The sequence below is a fragment of the Myotis myotis genome, unplaced genomic scaffold, assembly GCF_014108235.1.
Source record: "Myotis myotis isolate mMyoMyo1 unplaced genomic scaffold, mMyoMyo1.p scaffold_m19_p_2, whole genome shotgun sequence".
Classification (NCBI taxonomy): domain Eukaryota; kingdom Metazoa; phylum Chordata; class Mammalia; order Chiroptera; family Vespertilionidae; genus Myotis; species Myotis myotis.
Window position 1 is genome coordinate 182,346,535 of NW_023416324.1, and position 18,662 is coordinate 182,365,196.

At 45.9% G+C, this 18,662-nt stretch overlaps 2 protein-coding genes across 4 annotated transcripts in view; one reads left to right on the top strand and one right to left on the bottom strand.

Moving 5' to 3' along the window:
* Positions 1-18,662, bottom strand: part of NAALADL2 (N-acetylated alpha-linked acidic dipeptidase like 2) — a 935,329-nt gene that overhangs the window by 825,575 nt on the left and 91,092 nt on the right. For 2 of the 3 annotated variants that reach the window (XM_036349785.1, XM_036349787.1), the window contains exon 1: positions 322-817. The exons of the other annotated variant lie outside the window; for it this stretch is intronic. In XM_036349785.1, the coding sequence (XP_036205678.1) occupies positions 322-364 (43 nt within the window). In that variant the 5' untranslated portion in view covers positions 365-817. Of the gene's footprint in view, positions 1-321; positions 818-18,662 lie in introns of those variants that run through there. 3 annotated transcript variants of the gene reach the window in all.
* Positions 9,621-14,717, top strand: LOC118676221 (the record flags this gene model as incomplete). Its single annotated transcript, XM_036349784.1, is given in 1 exon segment — positions 9,621-14,717. A coding segment is annotated over 1 exon segment (5,097 nt), but the record flags the coding sequence as incomplete, so codon positions are not given.

The window sequence follows — 18,662 nt, forward strand, 5'->3', positions numbered from 1 at the left end:
TCTCTTGGGAACGCTCCAAAATGAATAATGAACCAACCAGAGGTCGGTTGCACCATTGATCCAGCACTACGCTGGGCAGTAATAAGCATAAGCATCTCCCTGTGCTCCCTTAATGTGTCTGTCTGTGTCAGTCAAGTTGCTGAGCAAAACAGAGACAGCCAGCTTCTTCTGAAACAATTCCCACGTTTTCTCCCCACTGTCAAAACACACATTGAAACTTAACCCAGTACACACACACACACACACACACACACACACACACTGTAATGGACACTGCTTAAATTTCTGACTGCAGAAATTCCCGCGGCTCTTGGCACTTACCTTGCAAGGATGTGTTAGGTAAACTTGCTTCATTCTCTCCCATTTTTTATCTCTTTTTAAAGGGGGCGAACAGTTCCAAGTTGTGTCAGTTACCCTGCGAGCGCCCTGACCTTCTGACTTTCTGCTGTAGTAGTGTAACAGTACACTACCTGCTTTCTTCTGTGAATAATTACCATTCTGCTTCCTGAGTTACCTGGGCTTGCAGGACCTGTTTTACTATGAAGTGAGATCACATCCTTTGATCCAATGTGCTGCTATTATAATGTGAGCTTCACAAAACGTGGCTTTGTTTCCGTTTTAATATTAACTTTTAATTCCTTACTTTCACTTTAGTCCCGAAACCGATTTTCATTTTCCTCCTGAAAGTGTGTGGATACTACCAACCCACCGCGGTGCAGAGCCAGAGTTTCATTTGTTTTTTAGAGTTTCTGATCTGTTGCTCTTACAGAAATCAAATAAAATTTAACATGAATTTTGCAATGTCCATATTTAAAAATACAGAGAGCTAAGGAAGAGCCTGGGAATGAATATTGTGCTGTGGTAGAAAGACAGGCCACTACTAGTTGTTCAGCTAGTTGAGGGATGCAACATCTTTGAGACTGGACTTCCTCAACTATAAAATATAGGTAATATCTATTTCAGAGGATTATCACAAAACTTGAGAGAGTAATGGATGACTGCTAAACATTGTCCATGGCAGCTAATAAGCAAACAAGCAACATTTTCTCCTCCTCTTCTTCGTCTCTCCTTCACTTCTTCCTATTCTTCTATCACCTTCTTTCTTGTCTCCTTTCTCTTGTCCTTCTCCCCTTTCTGGCCAGTAGAAATAAGGCTGAAATAGAGCACTGGTGTCTGATGTCGCTATGTTCTGACATTAGCTGTGTTACTTATTAACAGAGAGTCTTAACGAAATGACTTGGTGTGTCACAAGTCCTCATTTATAAGTGGATACCAATATCTGCATTGCTTTTTTTCATAGGCACATAGTGAGCATGACTCAAACTATTGTGCCTAAAAAAAAAATAATAATCTCTAGCAAAAATTAGGGACAAATTAGAGATTTATCTTTATTCATTTGTAAGTGAGAGAGAAAGTAGACCACAAAAATTAGGCAATATATTTAAGCTCTATCTCCCATTAGACATCTAAAATTAAAAACAAACAAACAAAAAAAAAAACACCTCTACTTTCTCCCTCTAGAATTCCTTAACTGTTAGCTTTCGTCAGACTAGTTAAAAAAAAAAAAAGAAAAAAATATATCTATATAAAATCCAAGTCGCAAATATCTCCTCTTTTAATAGTTCTTTTATTTTCAATTTGGAAAAAATCTGCATACCACATTTGCTCGCTTATTAATGAAAGGCTGACTACATAAGTTATGTCAACAATAAAAAGGGCAAACACCTAGACAAGTTTTCTCAAAAGTATAAGAAATGAAAACAAACATGACATTAGCAGATTCTCATCAGAGTTCATTTAGAGTTCTTCCTTTCATTACCTCTCTTTGTCTCAGTTTCCCCATCTGTTCAATGAGGGAACTGGACCATTTATTATCTAAGGTTCATTCAATAATTTTAGTATCACAAATCTCTGATTTAAAATGATAGTTGTGGTTCATTTCAAGCTAGTATACTCCTTTGCCTAGTACAATTGCATGATGTAACATATATACCATGCTACACGGGTCACCAAAAGTAGCCTGAAATTGAATGTTTGCCAAAACAACATTATAATAAACACATTTTGACTTCCGCATAAGAGAAGAAACACACATATCAATCCTCACTCATTATGACAAACTTGCTAATGGATTTACATATCTGCCCTGGGCACCTATAAAGTAACACCTATAAAGCTCCCATTATCTAACAACTGAATTATGGCATGTAGGAAGTCATTATGAAAGTAGAAGAGTTCTATATCTGAGCCAAAGAAAAATGTAAAAATATAAACACCAGAAACCTCAAAAGTTTGTGTTGCTGAACAGACATTCAGCTATACTGAAATAGTTTCAATACTAATAAAGCACATCTCTCTCTCTCTTCCTCTCCCCTGCTTTCCCCTCCAGTTCCCTTGTGTCATTGCCTCCCGCCCCACATCTCTCTGGCCTTTAATGCCTGGAAAACTGGTTCCTTCATCACTTGCCCTTTGCCTAATTCATATGCAAGGAATCTTCTTGATCCTACTCTAGGTTGAGGTTTTGTGAGTCCTAGAATGAGTCACCCCAAGATGTGCTGCTGTGGTATGTAGATTGTCTTGAGCTAAAGGCAACTTGAGCTGCAGGATCAAGGGAAATTTATGTCCCCCACCCTTAACTGCCTAGAAGAATTTGAATTAGAGCCCTTGGCCATCAGAGATGATCACTGATAACTTTTGACCTAACTACATGGCAGGGCGAACTTTTATTTACTAAACATCTGTTCTCCTGACCATCCTGCAATGACCCTTTGAGCCCCCAAGATGCATTACCTCATTCCTGGCTCAGAATATCTTATATACCTGATAGCCCTTTTTATCACTAAATCTCTCCTGCATGCGGGGTCTTTGACTGTCTCAGGTATGAGGGTTTGCCATACATATGTATGTATGAAATTTGGTTATTTTCTCTTGCTAATCTGTCTCATGTCTCTTTGAGTATTAGACCAGCCAGAAGAACCTTAAGGGTAGGGGAAAGTTAGCTCCTCCCACAGTCTCTTTTTTGTACTTTCCAGATGCCCCTTGACAGCACAGAATGTCTCCTCTCACTATCACACTGTATTGTATGCAGTGTTTAATTACTTCTGTCCTTGAATCTGTATGTCAGAGACCATTTCTGTGGCGATCACTTTATCTCTAGCGCCTAGTACATTTACTACTACATCCTGTGCCTTCAACATATTTTGTAAAGATACATAAAATTACCATCATCAGAAAAGGTGAATTAAAGAATCTATTCCAGGAAAGAAAAATGATAAAGTTTAGAAGTTCATCTGCCAGGGCAAATTATTAAGAGCTACAGGGATAAAGGAATGAGGATAATTATGAAAGTTTTCAAAAAAGAGTCAAAGATACAAGTAAATGAAAGAAAAAAATAATAGTAAATGCATTACTTTAAATACACTGATAGAGAAAACCACTGGCCTAAAATGGAGTCACTTGGGCTAAAGTCCATTATACCAACACTAAATTTTTAATATTTAACCTTAACTGATCTTTCAGTCCTTCCCAGAAACATAATCTTAATCCAGCAGTCTGAAAATTTCTGGTCAATACCAATGAGGTAATCAGTCCCACGGGCCCTCTCTAGCCCCCATAGAAAGAAGCAATCTGTATGACAAAACCTTTGCTTTTCCTCTGGAACCACCCCTAAAAAAGATGTCCTGGTCTACAAATAATCATTTATCTTCTTCTGTTAATAGTTCCCTTGCTCCACCCTTCTTCCTACAAAAACCTTTCATTGTGTACAACCCCGCAGAGAGCCCTTCTAGTTGCTAGATAGGACCCTGCCCCATTCATGAAATGCTTAATATTGCCAATTAGATCATTAGATTTATTTAGTTGATTTTGTTTTTAGCAACACACACACACACACACACACACACACACACACACACACACACACGGCATGGGTGGCATTAGGCAGAGTAGCTTCACTGAATGTGAAAAGGAAACTAACATAATTATTAAAATTATCAACATTTTCTGAATCATGGAAAGGAAGTCTATGAGACTGAATATGTCTTTAAATATATTCTGAGGCTACTATAACATTACTGAGCACATTTTTTAAAAAATAATTTTATTGATTTCAGAGAGGAATGAACAGAGCGATAGAAACATCAACAATGAGAGAGAATCATTGATCAGCGGCCTCCTGAACACTCCATACTGGGGATTGAGCCTGCAACCCAGGCATGTGCCCTGACCGGGAATCGAACCGTGAACTCCTGGTTCATAAGTCTATGCTCAACCACTGAGCCACGCCAGCCGAGTCTGAGCATATTTTTTAAAAACAACTTAGATGACAAAATAAAAAGTGTTTAACCACATCACCTATTGTGTTTCCAACCTTCTATTTCTAAAGCAAACTCCAGGAAGAGTGTGGGCAAAGGAAGATGTTCCAGATGCATCCTTTATCATTCAGTTTGCGGGTTCTACCGAAACTGCACAAGAGGAAGAAACCAGTATTGCAGTTTAAACTTGTGGGTAGCTATTGAAATGTTTAGTTGATTTTGAAGTAAAGATATATGTGAAAATTTGAAAAAAAAGAGTAATAATTTAAAATTCTGAATGTTGGCATTATAGATTATAGAACACTAGAGGCCCGGTGCACAGATTCATGCAGTGGTGGGGTCCCTCAGCCTGGCCTGCGCCCTCTCGCAATCTAATAACTCTCGGAGGATGTAGTAGTTGTGATGCCGCAGGCTGCTGGTGAGGAGCCCGAGCCCAGGCTAGGCACCATACCGCTCCCGCTCATTTTCGGCCCTGCTGTGCCCGCCGCCGCCACAGGGTAGCGCTGCCGCGGAGGCAGGAGAGGCTCATGCCACTGCAGCTGCACTTGCCAGCCGTGAGCCAGGTGTCTGGAGCCCGTCAACTGAGTGGTGCTCCCGCTGTGGGAGTGCACTGACCACTAGGGGGCAGCTCCCGTGTTGAGCATCTGCCCCCTGGTGGTCAGTGCATGTCATAGCAACCAAACGGTCATCTGGTCGAATGGTCAACCAGTCGCTTAGGGTTTTATATATATAGATGAGACTCTGGGACCCAGGATGGATCTTTGATTATAGTTTGAAGAATTAGGTAGATGTGCCTGAAGGGTACCAGAATATGTCACCCTAAAATATACCTCTAGGACATGTGGATTATTTTGAGTAATTGAGAACCTGGTTCTCCTTACCCCACTTTACTGCCTAAAAGTAAAATGTAAATGTCTCCTTTTGTAAAGAAAACTTACATGCATACAGGAAATTTCCATTTAAAAGTATATCTTTCCTACTTCCAGGAATATATCCTAAGAATCCTGAAACACCAATCAGAAAGAATATATGCACCCCCATGTTCATAGCAGCTCTATTTACAATAGCTAAGTTCTGGAAACAGCCCAAGTGTTCATCAATAGATGAGTGGATAAAAAAAGCTCTGGCACATTTACACCATGGAATATTATGCAGCGGTAAAATCGAAGGATCTCTTACCCTTTGAGACATCCTGGAGGGACCTGGAGAGTATTATGCTAAATGAAATAAGCCAGGTAGAAAAAGACAAGTATCACATGATCTCACTAATATGTGTAATCTAATCAACAAAATAAACTGACAAACAAAATAGATCCAGAGACATGGAAGCATGGAACAGACCAAGGAATTTAAGAGTCAAGGCAGGGGTTGGGGTATGGGAAGAAATTAACCAAAGAACTTAGATGTATATATGCATAACCCATGGGCAGAAACTATTGTGGTGAAGTCCTAGAGAAGGTGTGGGAGCTTGATGGAGGGGGCCAATGGGGGGAAAAGGGGATATCTCTAATATTTTTAACAATAAAGATTAAATAATTAATTAAATAAATAAATAAATAAATAAATAAAATGGGGGGGAAAAGTGTCTTCTTACAAGGAAGATAATTATTCCTGAAGGCACCTCTTATCACCTGAGAAACTCACCTGGTGAAAGACAACCTTTAATTATCCTTCACTGTTGGTTGGCTATAGACAGAATTCCTAGGCTGGGGTTTTCTGGTTCCTATGGCTGCTAAACAAGATAGCTAGGTTAGCTAGGAAAGAGGGGGAAATGCATTGCACAAGAAGAATGGTTAGGGTTAAATTAAAGAAGATTCTCTCATGCTTGGAAATGCTGGTCCAAAATATTCTATCCCCCCTCTTCTGGATCTGAGTATTATTGTCCACCCAGTTGCCTTACACAGAAACTTATTCTTGAATATGCCCTCACACATTCCCCAAATAGTCACTAGGTCCTATCAATGTCATTGAAATCCACCTCCTTAACTTTCCATTTCCTATAGGTGAGGCAATTATCCTCCGTTGCCAAGACAGTAACTCCGTAAATGAATTGTTTCTTTCCTCTAATCCATCCTCTCTAAATCTTCCAGCATGATCTTTCTAAAACATAGTCATACTATTTCTATGCTCACCTGTGTTCATTGTTCCACAACCTACTCAATAATGTCACTACTCTATCACCACAAATTTTCCATCCCACTGACTCTTAATCCTCTAATAACATCTAGTTCAATTACTCAAGCTTCTCTGACATCCCCAAACACAATTGATATTATAATTCTAATAGTTGAATCCAAAATGCACATAATCGTATTTACTCTTCTATACATGTGAATATACTAGAAAAACTTGGATAAAAAAATTAAGGCCTACTCAGTGCTTTGTATTAGGATTGACTGATTGAAAGGCAAAAATATCCTTCCAATCCTACTAACTAAACTTTTAATTCTCTCTCTCCCCCCCCCAATAAAATTGCATACAGAATCTTTTGAAAGTCAATATTGATGGAGAAAGTAACTTTCAGTAGTAACAAGCATCCATTAACAAGGAAAAAAAGATAAGTCATAATTAATGGTAGGAAGAGTATTATCATTTTAATGATCTTTCCACTGCAGTTTTATTAAATAAAGAAGCCAAGAAACTATTTAATTATATGTTAACACACATACACACACAGCAGAGTTGCTTAACAATTACTGATGCTTTGTGGGTTATTCTTTCACATAATTAAGATAGACAATGACTCATCTAAAAACAGACACAGAGGTGCCAAATTGGAAGTCAGATAGGAGTGATACTACTGATAGGGTTCAGAACAGGCTATCCAAAATGTGTTGCTTTGTCATGAGGATTATTTTGAGCTAAATGCAATCAAAACCCAGAAGATTCAGAAAAAGCTCTTCACCTCCCCCCGCCCACCCCCATCCCCCAACAACTGAAATTCATATTGGAAAGAGGGCTTGTACCACAAAGAGAGCTATTACCAGAGATAACTTTTAACCAAATAAACTTATCTGCATTACAGGGCAACCTTTGTTTCCCACACACCTCCTTAGTTCTCCTGTAAATGACCTTCTTCCCCTTTGTATTCCCTTACATCCTTTTATAGCTCAGGATGCTATCTAAGCCTCACTTACCTGGCTGCCCTTCAGGCCTCATATTCTTATGGGGCTCTTGTAATTAAGTTCATTTCCTCCTGTTAATCTGTCTTATGTCAATTTATATTAGGAAAGGCAAAGAACCTAGAAGGAAAAATGTTTCCTCCCCTATTTCCACTAAAGCACTCTAATTTGCTGCTGGGAACAATACCATTTAAGATTGTGTCAGAGCTGTGTATCAAAACATTAAATACAAGCTTGTAATCATAGTATATAGTGACTTATGCACTTTTATGAGGATCCCATGAAATCTTGGCTTAAATGCCAAAACGTTTCAAATTGATAAACTCTTGTTAGCAAACTCAGCCTCATCAATGTGAGTCTACTGACAGTGGAAAGATTAGTTGTGATAGCTAAGTATAATTTGAAAAAGAAAAAGTAGTTAAAATTTAAATGTATATTTAATAGTATTATTGTAGGCAGAGGCAGCTAGTTAGATATTAGCAAAAGAGAGCAGACATCTCATTAAGCCAAATTAACTAGGAAGCTAGAGCTTTCAGACACCCCAGAGGAAAGCCCCTCCTTTGACAAAGGGACTCTAATCCCCAGGAGAAAGAAAGAACTAGCTTTCCAATCTCCACAGGGAACAACTGGCCATTTCCCCAGATTATAGGGGGAGGAAGAAGGAACAAAAGGGAAAGTCCTTTGCTGGGCACATACACAGTAGAAGCCAAGCTGGCGCAGCGGGGAGGGACCAATGCAAGCCCACAAAGAGCCAGGAAAGAGATTGGATAGTTTGAAAGAAAGCCTATTCTTTCACAAATCCAACATAATATTGATACCATTGTAATGAACCCAGTTATTAACAACTGGAAAGGAGCAAAGGGAAGGCCGCATTTATAGACATGACATCTGTGCAGCCAGGAAGCTGCAATTGAACACTCCCCTGGGTACCACCAGTCTCTCCCCAGCTCAGGGAAGGGACTGGACAGAGGAAGAAAAGATGCATGCCCAGGAAAATCTGGGTAACATAGGGAAGGTATTTGTCTGTCATACCTGGGAACAGGTCATTGGCCAAAGTAGGCATGGCCACTGCGAGGCGTGGAAGATTTGAGATGCATAAATTACTAAACAAAGGAGCTCCTTCTCTTGGTTTGTGGGACTCTTGGGACTGTGATTGTAGGGAGCTTCCTCTCCTGGCTCCTCTGCATTTACCCACATGGCCCATAGCCACGTGGATCCCACACAATGAACTAATGGACTACGACTGGCCTGATGCTACTGTAAGGCCGCTGAAAACCCCCCCTTCCCCCTGGACCAGCTTTTCCAGTAAGCTCTGGTTAATGTAAAGATTAAAGAGAACTTCCCCCTCCTGACCTTTCCCGTAAAGCTCTGGCACCCTGATCTGGTCATAGCATAGTTATCTTATCACTCCTCGGGATCGGCCTGCGCATACCAGACCACCCTGGCCCCTTAGGAAATGAGTCAACTAATAACAAAGACCTGTCCCTGTAAAAGATGAGTTATGAGTTAACTGGTAACCCAGTTCCCTGTTTTCCGGCCACCTGCGTGTGGTTTTTGCCTTTATAAACCCGTGTTCTGCAATTGCTCGGGGCTCCAGTCAGCAGCACTTCCTTTGTGTTGTTGCCTGCCTGCCTGAGAGCCCCTGCGCTGCGCTTGTAATAAAAATCCTCTTGCTCTTGCATCAAGCCCCGGTCTCTGCGTTTGACTTGGGGTCGTCGCCTCCTCTGCTGGACTCTCCGGGGGTCTTAGGGCCCAACATTTGGGGGCTCGTCCGGGATGAGGCGACCCCCTTCAAGCGCTGGGATCGGTCTTGGAGGTAAGCAGACTCCGGAGTCATTCAGTGTTTGTCTTGTCCTTTGTTCGTTCTTAGTTTCGGTTTTTCAGGAAGACAGGGTGTCGGCTCCGTAAGGAGTCGGCTCCTCTGGTCGTAGGGGCTTCGGCCAGAAAAACTGTCACCCTGGGGGACGCCCCAGGATCGGGCGGTGACCAAGAGGTCTTGGTCACTTCAGGTTCTGGCTGTCCGGCAACGGGCACTCGCGTGTCCGGCCGGACTAGCATTAGGGAGGGATATCATCCCTCAGCGGCCGTTCTGTATCTGGGTAAATTCTTGTGGATCCGGTGTCTTGTCGCGTCATTGTTTGTTCTTTGTTTTTGTCTTTTACTCCTCTTCTCCCATCCAGGTAACATGGGCCACGGAAGCAGCACCCCTCTTTCTCTTACAGTAGCACACTGGACGGACGTCCGGAGTCGGGGACTCAATCTTTCCGTCAGTGTCAAGAAGGGTCCTTGGCAGACTTTCTGTTCATCCGACTGGCCAGCCCTAGGCGTGGGATGGCCAGCGGACGGGACTTTTGACCTGTCTATTATTTTTGCAGTAAAGAATAAGGTGTTCCAATCAGGCCCGGCGGGCCATCCAGACCAGCAGCCGTATATTGTCGTCTGGCAGGACCTGGTCCAGAACCCTCCCTCTTGGCTGAAACCCTGGCTGCCATCCGGAACCTCCCGGGTTCTCGTGGCCCAGGCCCCTCCCGCCGCAGATCAGACGAAACGTCCCCTGGCAGATTCTCAAACCGATCTTCTCCTCTTGGACTCTCCACCCCCTTACCCCTCTCCTCTCCAGCCAGAGCCGCCGGGGAGACCGGAGCCTTCAGCACCTCCTCCCGCCCCTCCAACAGAGGGACCGGCCCAGGGAACCCGGAGTCAGAGGAGACATCCCGCGTCTCCAGATTCGACCGTAGCCTGCCCTCTCCGACCATACGGGCCTCCACCCCCCCGCGGAGACGATAATGAAACGGCTCCGCTCCAGCCACTCCAATACTGGCCCTTCTCCTCGGCAGACCTCTATAACTGGAAAACTAACCACCCTCCCTTTTCAGAGGATCCCCAGCGTCTAACGGGGCTGGTTGAGTCCCTTATGTTCTCTCACCAGCCCACTTGGGACGATTGTCAACAGCTTCTTCAGACTCTCTTTACTACAGAGGAAAGGGAGCGGATCCTCTTGGAGGCCCGGAAGAACGCCCCTGGCCCCGACGGCCGGCCGACTCTACTCCCTCATTTGGTGGATGCGGCCTTTCCTCTGGCCAGGCCGGACTGGGACTTCAACACGGCAGAAGGTAGGGAGCACCTGAAGGTCTACCGCCAGACACTAGTGGCCGGCCTCAGAGGGGCAGCTCGGCGCCCCACGAATTTGGCTAAGGTAAGAGAGGTCATACAGGGGCCCACTGAACCGCCTTCTGTTTTTCTCGAGCGATTAATGGAGGCGTTCAGACGGTACACCCCGTTTGACCCCACCTCGGAGGGGCAAAGGGCCTCAGTAGCTATGGCTTTCATAGGGCAGTCAGCATTAGATATTAAGAAAAAGCTGCAGAGACTTGAGGGATTGCAGGACTTTACCCTCCAAGATTTAGTTAAGGAAGCAGAGAAAGTGTACCATAAGAGGGAGACCGAGGAGGAAAAGGAGCAGCGGAAGGAGAGAGAGAGAGAGGAGAAGGAGGAGAAAAAGGAAAAAAGGGAAGAGCAGAGACTAACCCGTATCTTGGCCGCAGCAATAGAAGGGAGTAAGCCACAGGAGAGAGGAAAAGGAAGACAGATAGGGGCCCTGGGCAACAGGCCACCGTTAAGGAAGAATCAATGTGCTTATTGCAAGGAAGAAGGACATTGGAAGCGGGAGTGCCCAAAGAGACTAGCAAAGAAGGCGCTGGCACTCCAGGAAGATAGTGATTGAAGAAGTCGGGGCTCGGATCCCCTCCCCGAGCCTAGGGTAACTCTTAAGGTGGAGGGGAAGCCTGTTAACTTTCTGGTAGACACAGGGGCCCAATATTCAGTTCTTAAGAAACCACTAGGACCAGTCTCCCAGAAGACCTCCTGGGTGATAGGGGCAACGGGAAATGAGCAATATTCCTGGACCACCACCCGGACAGTTGATCTAGGCACGGGAAGAGTGACTCATTCCTTCTTAGTAATACCCGAGTGTCCAGCCCCCCTTCTGGGAAGAGACTTGCTAACTAAAATGGGGGCTCAGATCACTTTCACCCCACGGGGGCCGACCCTGACCCAACATGGAGAGCCAATTACTCTCTTGACACTCCAGCTCGAAGACGAGCATCGGCTGTTTGAGAGTAATGTCCGAAAGGACGAGAGGATAGCGGGATGGTTACAGCAATACCCCAAAGCTTGGGCTGAAACCGCGGGGATGGGCTTAGCTACCGAACGGCCCCCCGTGATAGTAGAGCTTAAGTCCACTGCAACCCCGATTGCAGTACGACAGTACCCCATGGCAAAAGAAGCCTGGAGGGGGATCAAGGTTCATGTCCAACGCCTCCTACGCCTTGGAGTCCTCGTTAAGTGCCACTCCCCGTGGAACACCCCACTCCTCCCGGTAAAAAAGCCCGGAACTGATGACTACCGACCGGTGCAGGATTTAAGAGAAGTCAACAAGAGGGTACAGGATATTCATCCCACGGTCCCCAATCCTTACAATCTCTTAAGCTCTATCCCTCCGTCCCATGTGTGGTATTCAGTCCTAGACTTAAAAGATGCCTTCTTCTGCTTAAGACTGCATCCTGCCAGCCAGAATATTTTCGCCTTCGAGTGGAGAGACCCAGATTCGGGAATAACGGGGCAGCTGACTTGGACCCGACTTCCGCAAGGATTCAAAAATTCCCCCACTATCTTCGATGAGGCTCTTCATCAAGACCTGGCTGCTTTCCGTGCTGACCACCCGCAAGTCACCCTTCTCCAGTACGTGGATGACCTTCTCCTCGCCGGAGCTACTAAGGAGGACTGTGAAACAGGTACCGGGGCCTTGCTTTTAGAGCTCTCCCGCCTAGGATACCGGGTCTCGGCCAAGAAGGCCCAGATATGTCAGCGGAGAGTGACCTATTTAGGATACGCACTAGAAGGGGGAAAGAGGTGGCTCACTGAAGCCCGAAAAAGCACAGTCACCCAGATTCCCAGACCACAGACCCCCCGGCAGGTACGCGAGTTCCTGGGAACAGCTGGATTCTGCCGCCTCTGGATTCCAGGTTTTGCAACCCTAGCGGAGCCCCTATACCCGCTGACAAAACAAGGGAACCCCTTCGAGTGGGGGGAGACTCATCAGAAAGCCTTTGACGACATTAAAAAGGCTCTTCTCTCGGCGCCAGCATTGGCCTTACCAGATGTGGCCAAGCCCTTCACTCTGTTCATAGATGAAAGAAAGGGAGTAGCCAGGGGGGTCCTAACTCAAACCTTAGGCCCCTGGAAGAGGCCGGTAGCCTATTTATCCAAGAGACTAGACCCAGTGGCTAGGGGGTGGCCAGGCTGTCTAAGAGCAATTGCAGCTACTGCCCTGCTTGTAAGAGATGCGGACAAACTTACCTTGGGGCAGAAACTAACTGTGGTGGCCCCACACACTCTCGAGAGTGTTATCCGGCAGCCACCGGACCGGTGGCTATCCAACGCCCGGATGACTCACTACCAGAGTCTCCTGCTAAGTGAAGATCGAATCCGCTTCGGGGCTCCGGTAGCTCTCAACCCAGCAACCTTACTACCGGAAGTAAATCCTGAGAGCAAAGAAGTCCTACACTCATGCCGTGACATTCTGGCAGAGGAAACAGGGCCGAGGAGAGACCTCAAAGATTCCCCCTTGCCAGAGCCTCAACTCACCTGGTACACGGATGGAAGCAGCTACCTCTATGAAGGTAAGAGGGTGGCGGGAGCGGCTGTGGTCAGCAAAGACCGGACTATCTGGGCTAGTAGCTTGCCCGAAGGGACTTCGGCCCAGAAGGCTGAATTAATTGCTCTGACACAGGCTCTCAGGCTGGCAGAGAACAGCCGGGCTAATATTTATACTGACAGTCGTTATGCTTTTGCCACTGCTCATGTGCACGGGGCTATATACCGTCAGAGAGGTCTCCTCACCTCAGCAGGAAAGGAAATTAAAAATAAAAAGGAAATCCTCGACCTCCTAGAAGCCATTCATGCCCCCCAAGAGGTAGCTATTATCCATTGTCCCGGCCACCAGAAAGGGACCTCGGAAACAGCTATAGGAAACAGGAAAGCGGATGCCGAGGCAAGGCAGGCCGCTCTAGGGCCCCGGCTACTCGCCCTCGCTGTTGGCCCCGCAGCACCACAGCCAGAGACCCTCCACTACACCCTAGAGGAGGAAAAAGACCTGCTTAAAAGGCCAGAAAAATACCATAAGGACAAACTAGGAGTGTGGAGGACTGCAGGGGAAAAAATGGTAGTACCAAGGGCGGCAGCCACTGCCTACCTCCAACAACTGCACCGCCTTACCCACCTGGGGGCCAAACACCTCAGCTCCACCAGCCGGGCAACGGGACACTATGTCAAAGGACTCGATCGCCTTTCAGAAGAAGTAGTTAAGCAATGCAAGGCGTGTCAGCTGGTAAATGTACATTCATCCCAGGTCGGGACCGGACACAGGCTCAGGGGAGACCGGCCCGGGAGTTACTGGGAGGTGGATTTTACAGAAGTGAAGCCCGCCCGATACGGTTATAAATATCTTTTAGTTTTCATAGATACCTTCTCAGGTTGGGTAGAAGCCTTCCCTACCAAAAGAGAAACTGCAACTGTGGTCGCCAAGAAGATCTTAGAAGACATCTTTCCACGGTTTGGAATTCCTAAGGTAATTGGATCAGACAACGGTCCAGCTTTTGTTGCCCAGGTAAGTCAGGGAATGGCCAAGATACTAGGGGCGGATTGGAAATTGCATTGTGCTTACAGGCCCCAGAGTTCAGGTCAGGTAGAAAGAATGAATAGAACATTAAAAGAGGCTATGACTAAATTGTCCTTAGAGACTGGCGTGGCAGACTGGACGGTCCTCCTTCCCTTTGCCCTTTTCCGCGCGCGAAACACCCCAGGCCCCTTGGGGGTGACACCGTTCGAGGTTTTGTTTGGGGCCCCTCCGCCCCTAGCCGCTGACCCTTGGTCCGTGCCCACAGACACTCACACCCCTCAATCCCTGCTTGCCAGGCTGAAGGCCCTCGAGACTGTCCAGAAGGAGGTGTGGACTCCCCTGGCCGCCCTCTACCAACCAGGAGAACTGCAAGTCCCCCACCAGTTCCAGGTCGGAGACTTTGTGTACATCAGACGCCATCGGGCCGCTAATCTCGAGCCGAGGTGGAAGGGACCCCACCTGGTATTGCTGACAACCCCAACAGCGGTCAAGGTAGACGGTGTAGCTGCTTGGATCCACGCCTCCCACGTCAAGCGGGCACCCCCATCAGACGACACCGATCATGGATGGACTGTGGAGAAGACAGACAACCCTCTCAAGCTACGGATTTGCCGCCGCCCTCTTCCTGCTGAGCCTGCCGCTGATAAGTAGCAACCCCCATGCCCCAAAGAGACTAACTTGGAGGGTAATGTCCCCCCACACCGGACAGACGGCCTGGTCGGTCACCAATATAGCACCTAAAGGGACATGGTGGCCAGACTTAACGCCAGACCTCTGCGCTATGGCAGCAGGATACAGACTATGGGACCTCCCCGAGAGAACAGTAGAAGAGACTAAAGCAGGTATAGAGACCCGAGCTTACATAGGAAAAGGAAGAGATTTGCAATTTGGAGTTCACTGTAGTTATCTGGGGGCCCGTGAGCGTCTTACGATGACCCAATTCTATGTATGCCCCAAAGACAGGCAGGGACATAGAAAGAATTGTGGATCTGAACGAGAGTATTTCTGTGCAGAATGGGGATGTGAGACAACTGGTACTGGATATTGGATCAGAGGGCCCCCCGAGTGGGACCTCATCCAGGTTCGGAGAAATGAGAGCCAAACCTCCGGACATAGGGGTTGGGTTAACGCCCTGAATATCTCCTTCACCTCAGCTGGGCGGTCATACGACCTAAACAAGTGGCGCTGGGGAGTGACATGGGGGATCCGGCTGTATAAGGACCAACATGATGATGGCCTCCTTTTTAAGATAAGATTAGATGTACAGGATTACAGGCCACCAGTTGCAGTAGGACCCAACACCGTCTTGTCCAGCCGGCAGCTCCCCACGAAAGAAAGGCCTCTTGCCACCACCACCGTGGCAGGAACTAGCCCAGCCTCCAGGGAGGAACAGGCCAACCCCATAGAACTAGAGACAAACTCAGGTCAGAGGCTATTAGGCTTGGTAGAGGGGGCCTTTAGTTCTTTAAACATGTCCAAGTCTAACCTAACTGAGTCTTGCTGGCTCTGCCTAACTACAGGGCCCCCCTACTATGAGGGCATAGCCTTCCAGGGAAACTATACCAACACCACCAGCCATGACCACTGTTCGTGGGGACAGCAGGGGAAGTTGACCCTTACTGAGGTCTCAGGGCAAGGCACATGTATAGGACAAGTGCCAAAGGACCGCCAGCATCTCTGCAAGGAGAACCTGGCATATCCCTCCTCTGCAAGCTATTACTTAGTGCCCCCAACAGGGGGATGGTGGGCCTGTAGTACGGGACTTACTCCATGTTTAGCAGCCCAGGCCTTTAACCGTTCTCAAGATTATTGTATCCTTGTCCAACTAGTCCCCAGGATCATGTATTATCAAGCTAATGCATTTGAAAAAGAATTTGACTCCTATTCTCCTTCCCATCGGGATAAACGGGAACTTGTTTCACTGACCTTGGCTGCTCTCCTAGGTCTAGGGGTCGCGGCAGGAGTAGGAACAGGGACAACAGCCCTCATTAAAGGCCCCACCTATACTGAGGAGCTCAGAGCTGCTATAGATGAAGACCTCAAACATATAGAGCACTCCATAACTAAACTTGAGGAGTCTCTAACCTCTTTGTCTGAAGTAGTCCTACAAAATAGGAGAGGACTAGATCTCCTATTCTTAAAGGAGGGAGGGCTGTGTGCAGCTCTCAGGGAACAATGCTGTTTCTACGCTGATCATTCAGGGGTGATAAAGGATTCCATGTCAAAACTTAGGGAGAGATTGGAAACTCGCAAAAGAGAGCGAGAGGCCAAGCAAGGCTGGTTTGAAAGTTGGTTTAACAGCTCACCGTGGTTCACAACCCTGATATCCTCTCTCGTGGGACCCCTGATCATTTTACTCCTCCTTTTGACATTCGGGCCATGCATAGTAAACCGCTTAATCGCCTTCATCCGGGACCGGATTAGTGCAGTTCAGGTAATGGTCCTCCAACAGCGGTATCAGCCTGTACCCTCAGACATTAGCCTGTAGTTCCATGATTGGAACTTCCCACAAGAAAAGGGGGGAATGTAAGGCCGCTGAAAACCCCCCCTTCCCCCTGGACCAGCTTTTCCAGTAAGCTCTGGTTAATGTAAAGATTAAAGAGAACTTCCCCCTCCTGACCTTTCCCGTAAAGCTCTGGCACCCTGATCTGGTCATAGCATAGTTATCTTATCACTCCTCGGGATCGGCCTGCGCATACCAGACCACCCTGGCCCCTTAGGAAATGAGTCAACTAATAACAAAGACCTGTCCCTGTAAAAGATGAGTTATGAGTTAACTGGTAACCCAGTTCCCTGTTTTCCGGCCACCTGCGTGTGGTTTTTGCCTTTATAAACCCGTGTTCTGCAATTGCTCGGGGCTCCAGTCAGCAGCACTTCCTTTGTGTTGTTGCCTGCCTGCCTGAGAGCCCCTGCGCTGCGCTTGTAATAAAAATCCTCTTGCTCTTGCATCAAGCCCCGGTCTCTGCGTTTGACTTGGGGTCGTCGCCTCCTCTGCTGGACTCTCCGGGGGTCTTAGGGCCCAACACTACTTAGGACTCAACTCCACCATCGGACGGAAACTTTACAAGCTGGCTTTGCTTTTCTCTGCTGGAACCTCAAGTGCACAACTTCCAGAATGAGATTAAGAGAAATGGGACTTTACAAATCAAGGGATGCAATTCCACACAAATAAAGATCACTTTCTCCTGTGTGAGCCTTTGAAAATTAATTTTTTCAAGATATCATAAGGACTCAACCCTCAGAACTTAGTGGGGAAAAGGATCCCCCACTTCCACTGATAACAATATAATAAAAGCTTAGCAAAAAGCTCCAGGTTAGTTCGTTCATTTGCCCGTTATTCATAGACACTCTCTGCATCAGCCCTGGGGGTCAAGTATGGGCCTGGGTTTGGCAGCTCAGCCAGGGCATAGCCAGGAGCAGAGACTAATCTAGCTGGCAGTGGGCAGAGAGTGGGCTAAACTTTGGCATGGACTGAACTAAACTGTAGAAACTTCTGATGTCCAGCATCTCTGGGGCCTGGCCCTTCTTCTGGGCTTAATGAGAACAAGTGCAGGTCTGAGGCCCCAGGAGCTGGAATCCTTCCACAGAGAGATGGAACTGAGCCACCTGGTCCTGGATGAGACAGCAGGCACCTGGGGGTGGTCCTTTGTTTTCGCACTAATAAATCTTGCGATTATACCTCATCCTTCCATACATGGGACCCCAAAATGCTTTTCTTGAGACTCAGTGGAAGAACCCTATTATCACAGGCATCATCATGAAACTATAAAATGAAGAGCCTGTGTACACACACATACACACATATATACACACACATACACTTGACTAATTTACATATAGCAATCCATTGTTCAACAAACTCTGGCAAAACTCCCTCAAGAAAAACCCTAAGGACATCATTAAAGGAAAGGAATATAAGGAATATGCATGCTAACAGCTTGATATATAATAGAATGGTGAACTCCTCCATTTGAGAATTTTAAGACAATTTAACAATGTACAATAAAGCTGGGAAAAAAACCTACAGTTAAAACTCAAGAACACCAAAGTTTAATAGAAAGAAGACAACAGAATAATAATAGAATGTCATCTTTTTAAAATGCAGTGAAAATGCTTACATGATATTATTAGCCTGGAGATACATGTTTTCCCTCCAAACACCCTGAAATGACCAATTCAGGATACAGAAGTTTCATCTCCATGACAAAGAATGATCTAAAACAGAAACAGATTTGATAATATTTTGCTAGTACAACCCAGTCATTCAGCCTCTTCACTATAGACTCAATAAATAAATAAATTAAATAAATAAATAAATAAATAAATAAATAAATAAATAAATAAATAAATAACACCAAATGTGCTGCAGGAACTTGTTGAACACTAAACAAAAAACAATCAACAGCTATTCAGGGGGTAAAAGCTTTCTCTTCTAAGGTGAAGCTGAGATAAAAGAGCAGGTTTCTCATGGTATTTAGAAACATTCAATTCCTCTCACTTATCTTAAAACATTAATAATAGATGAATGTATCCAAAATAAACACAGTA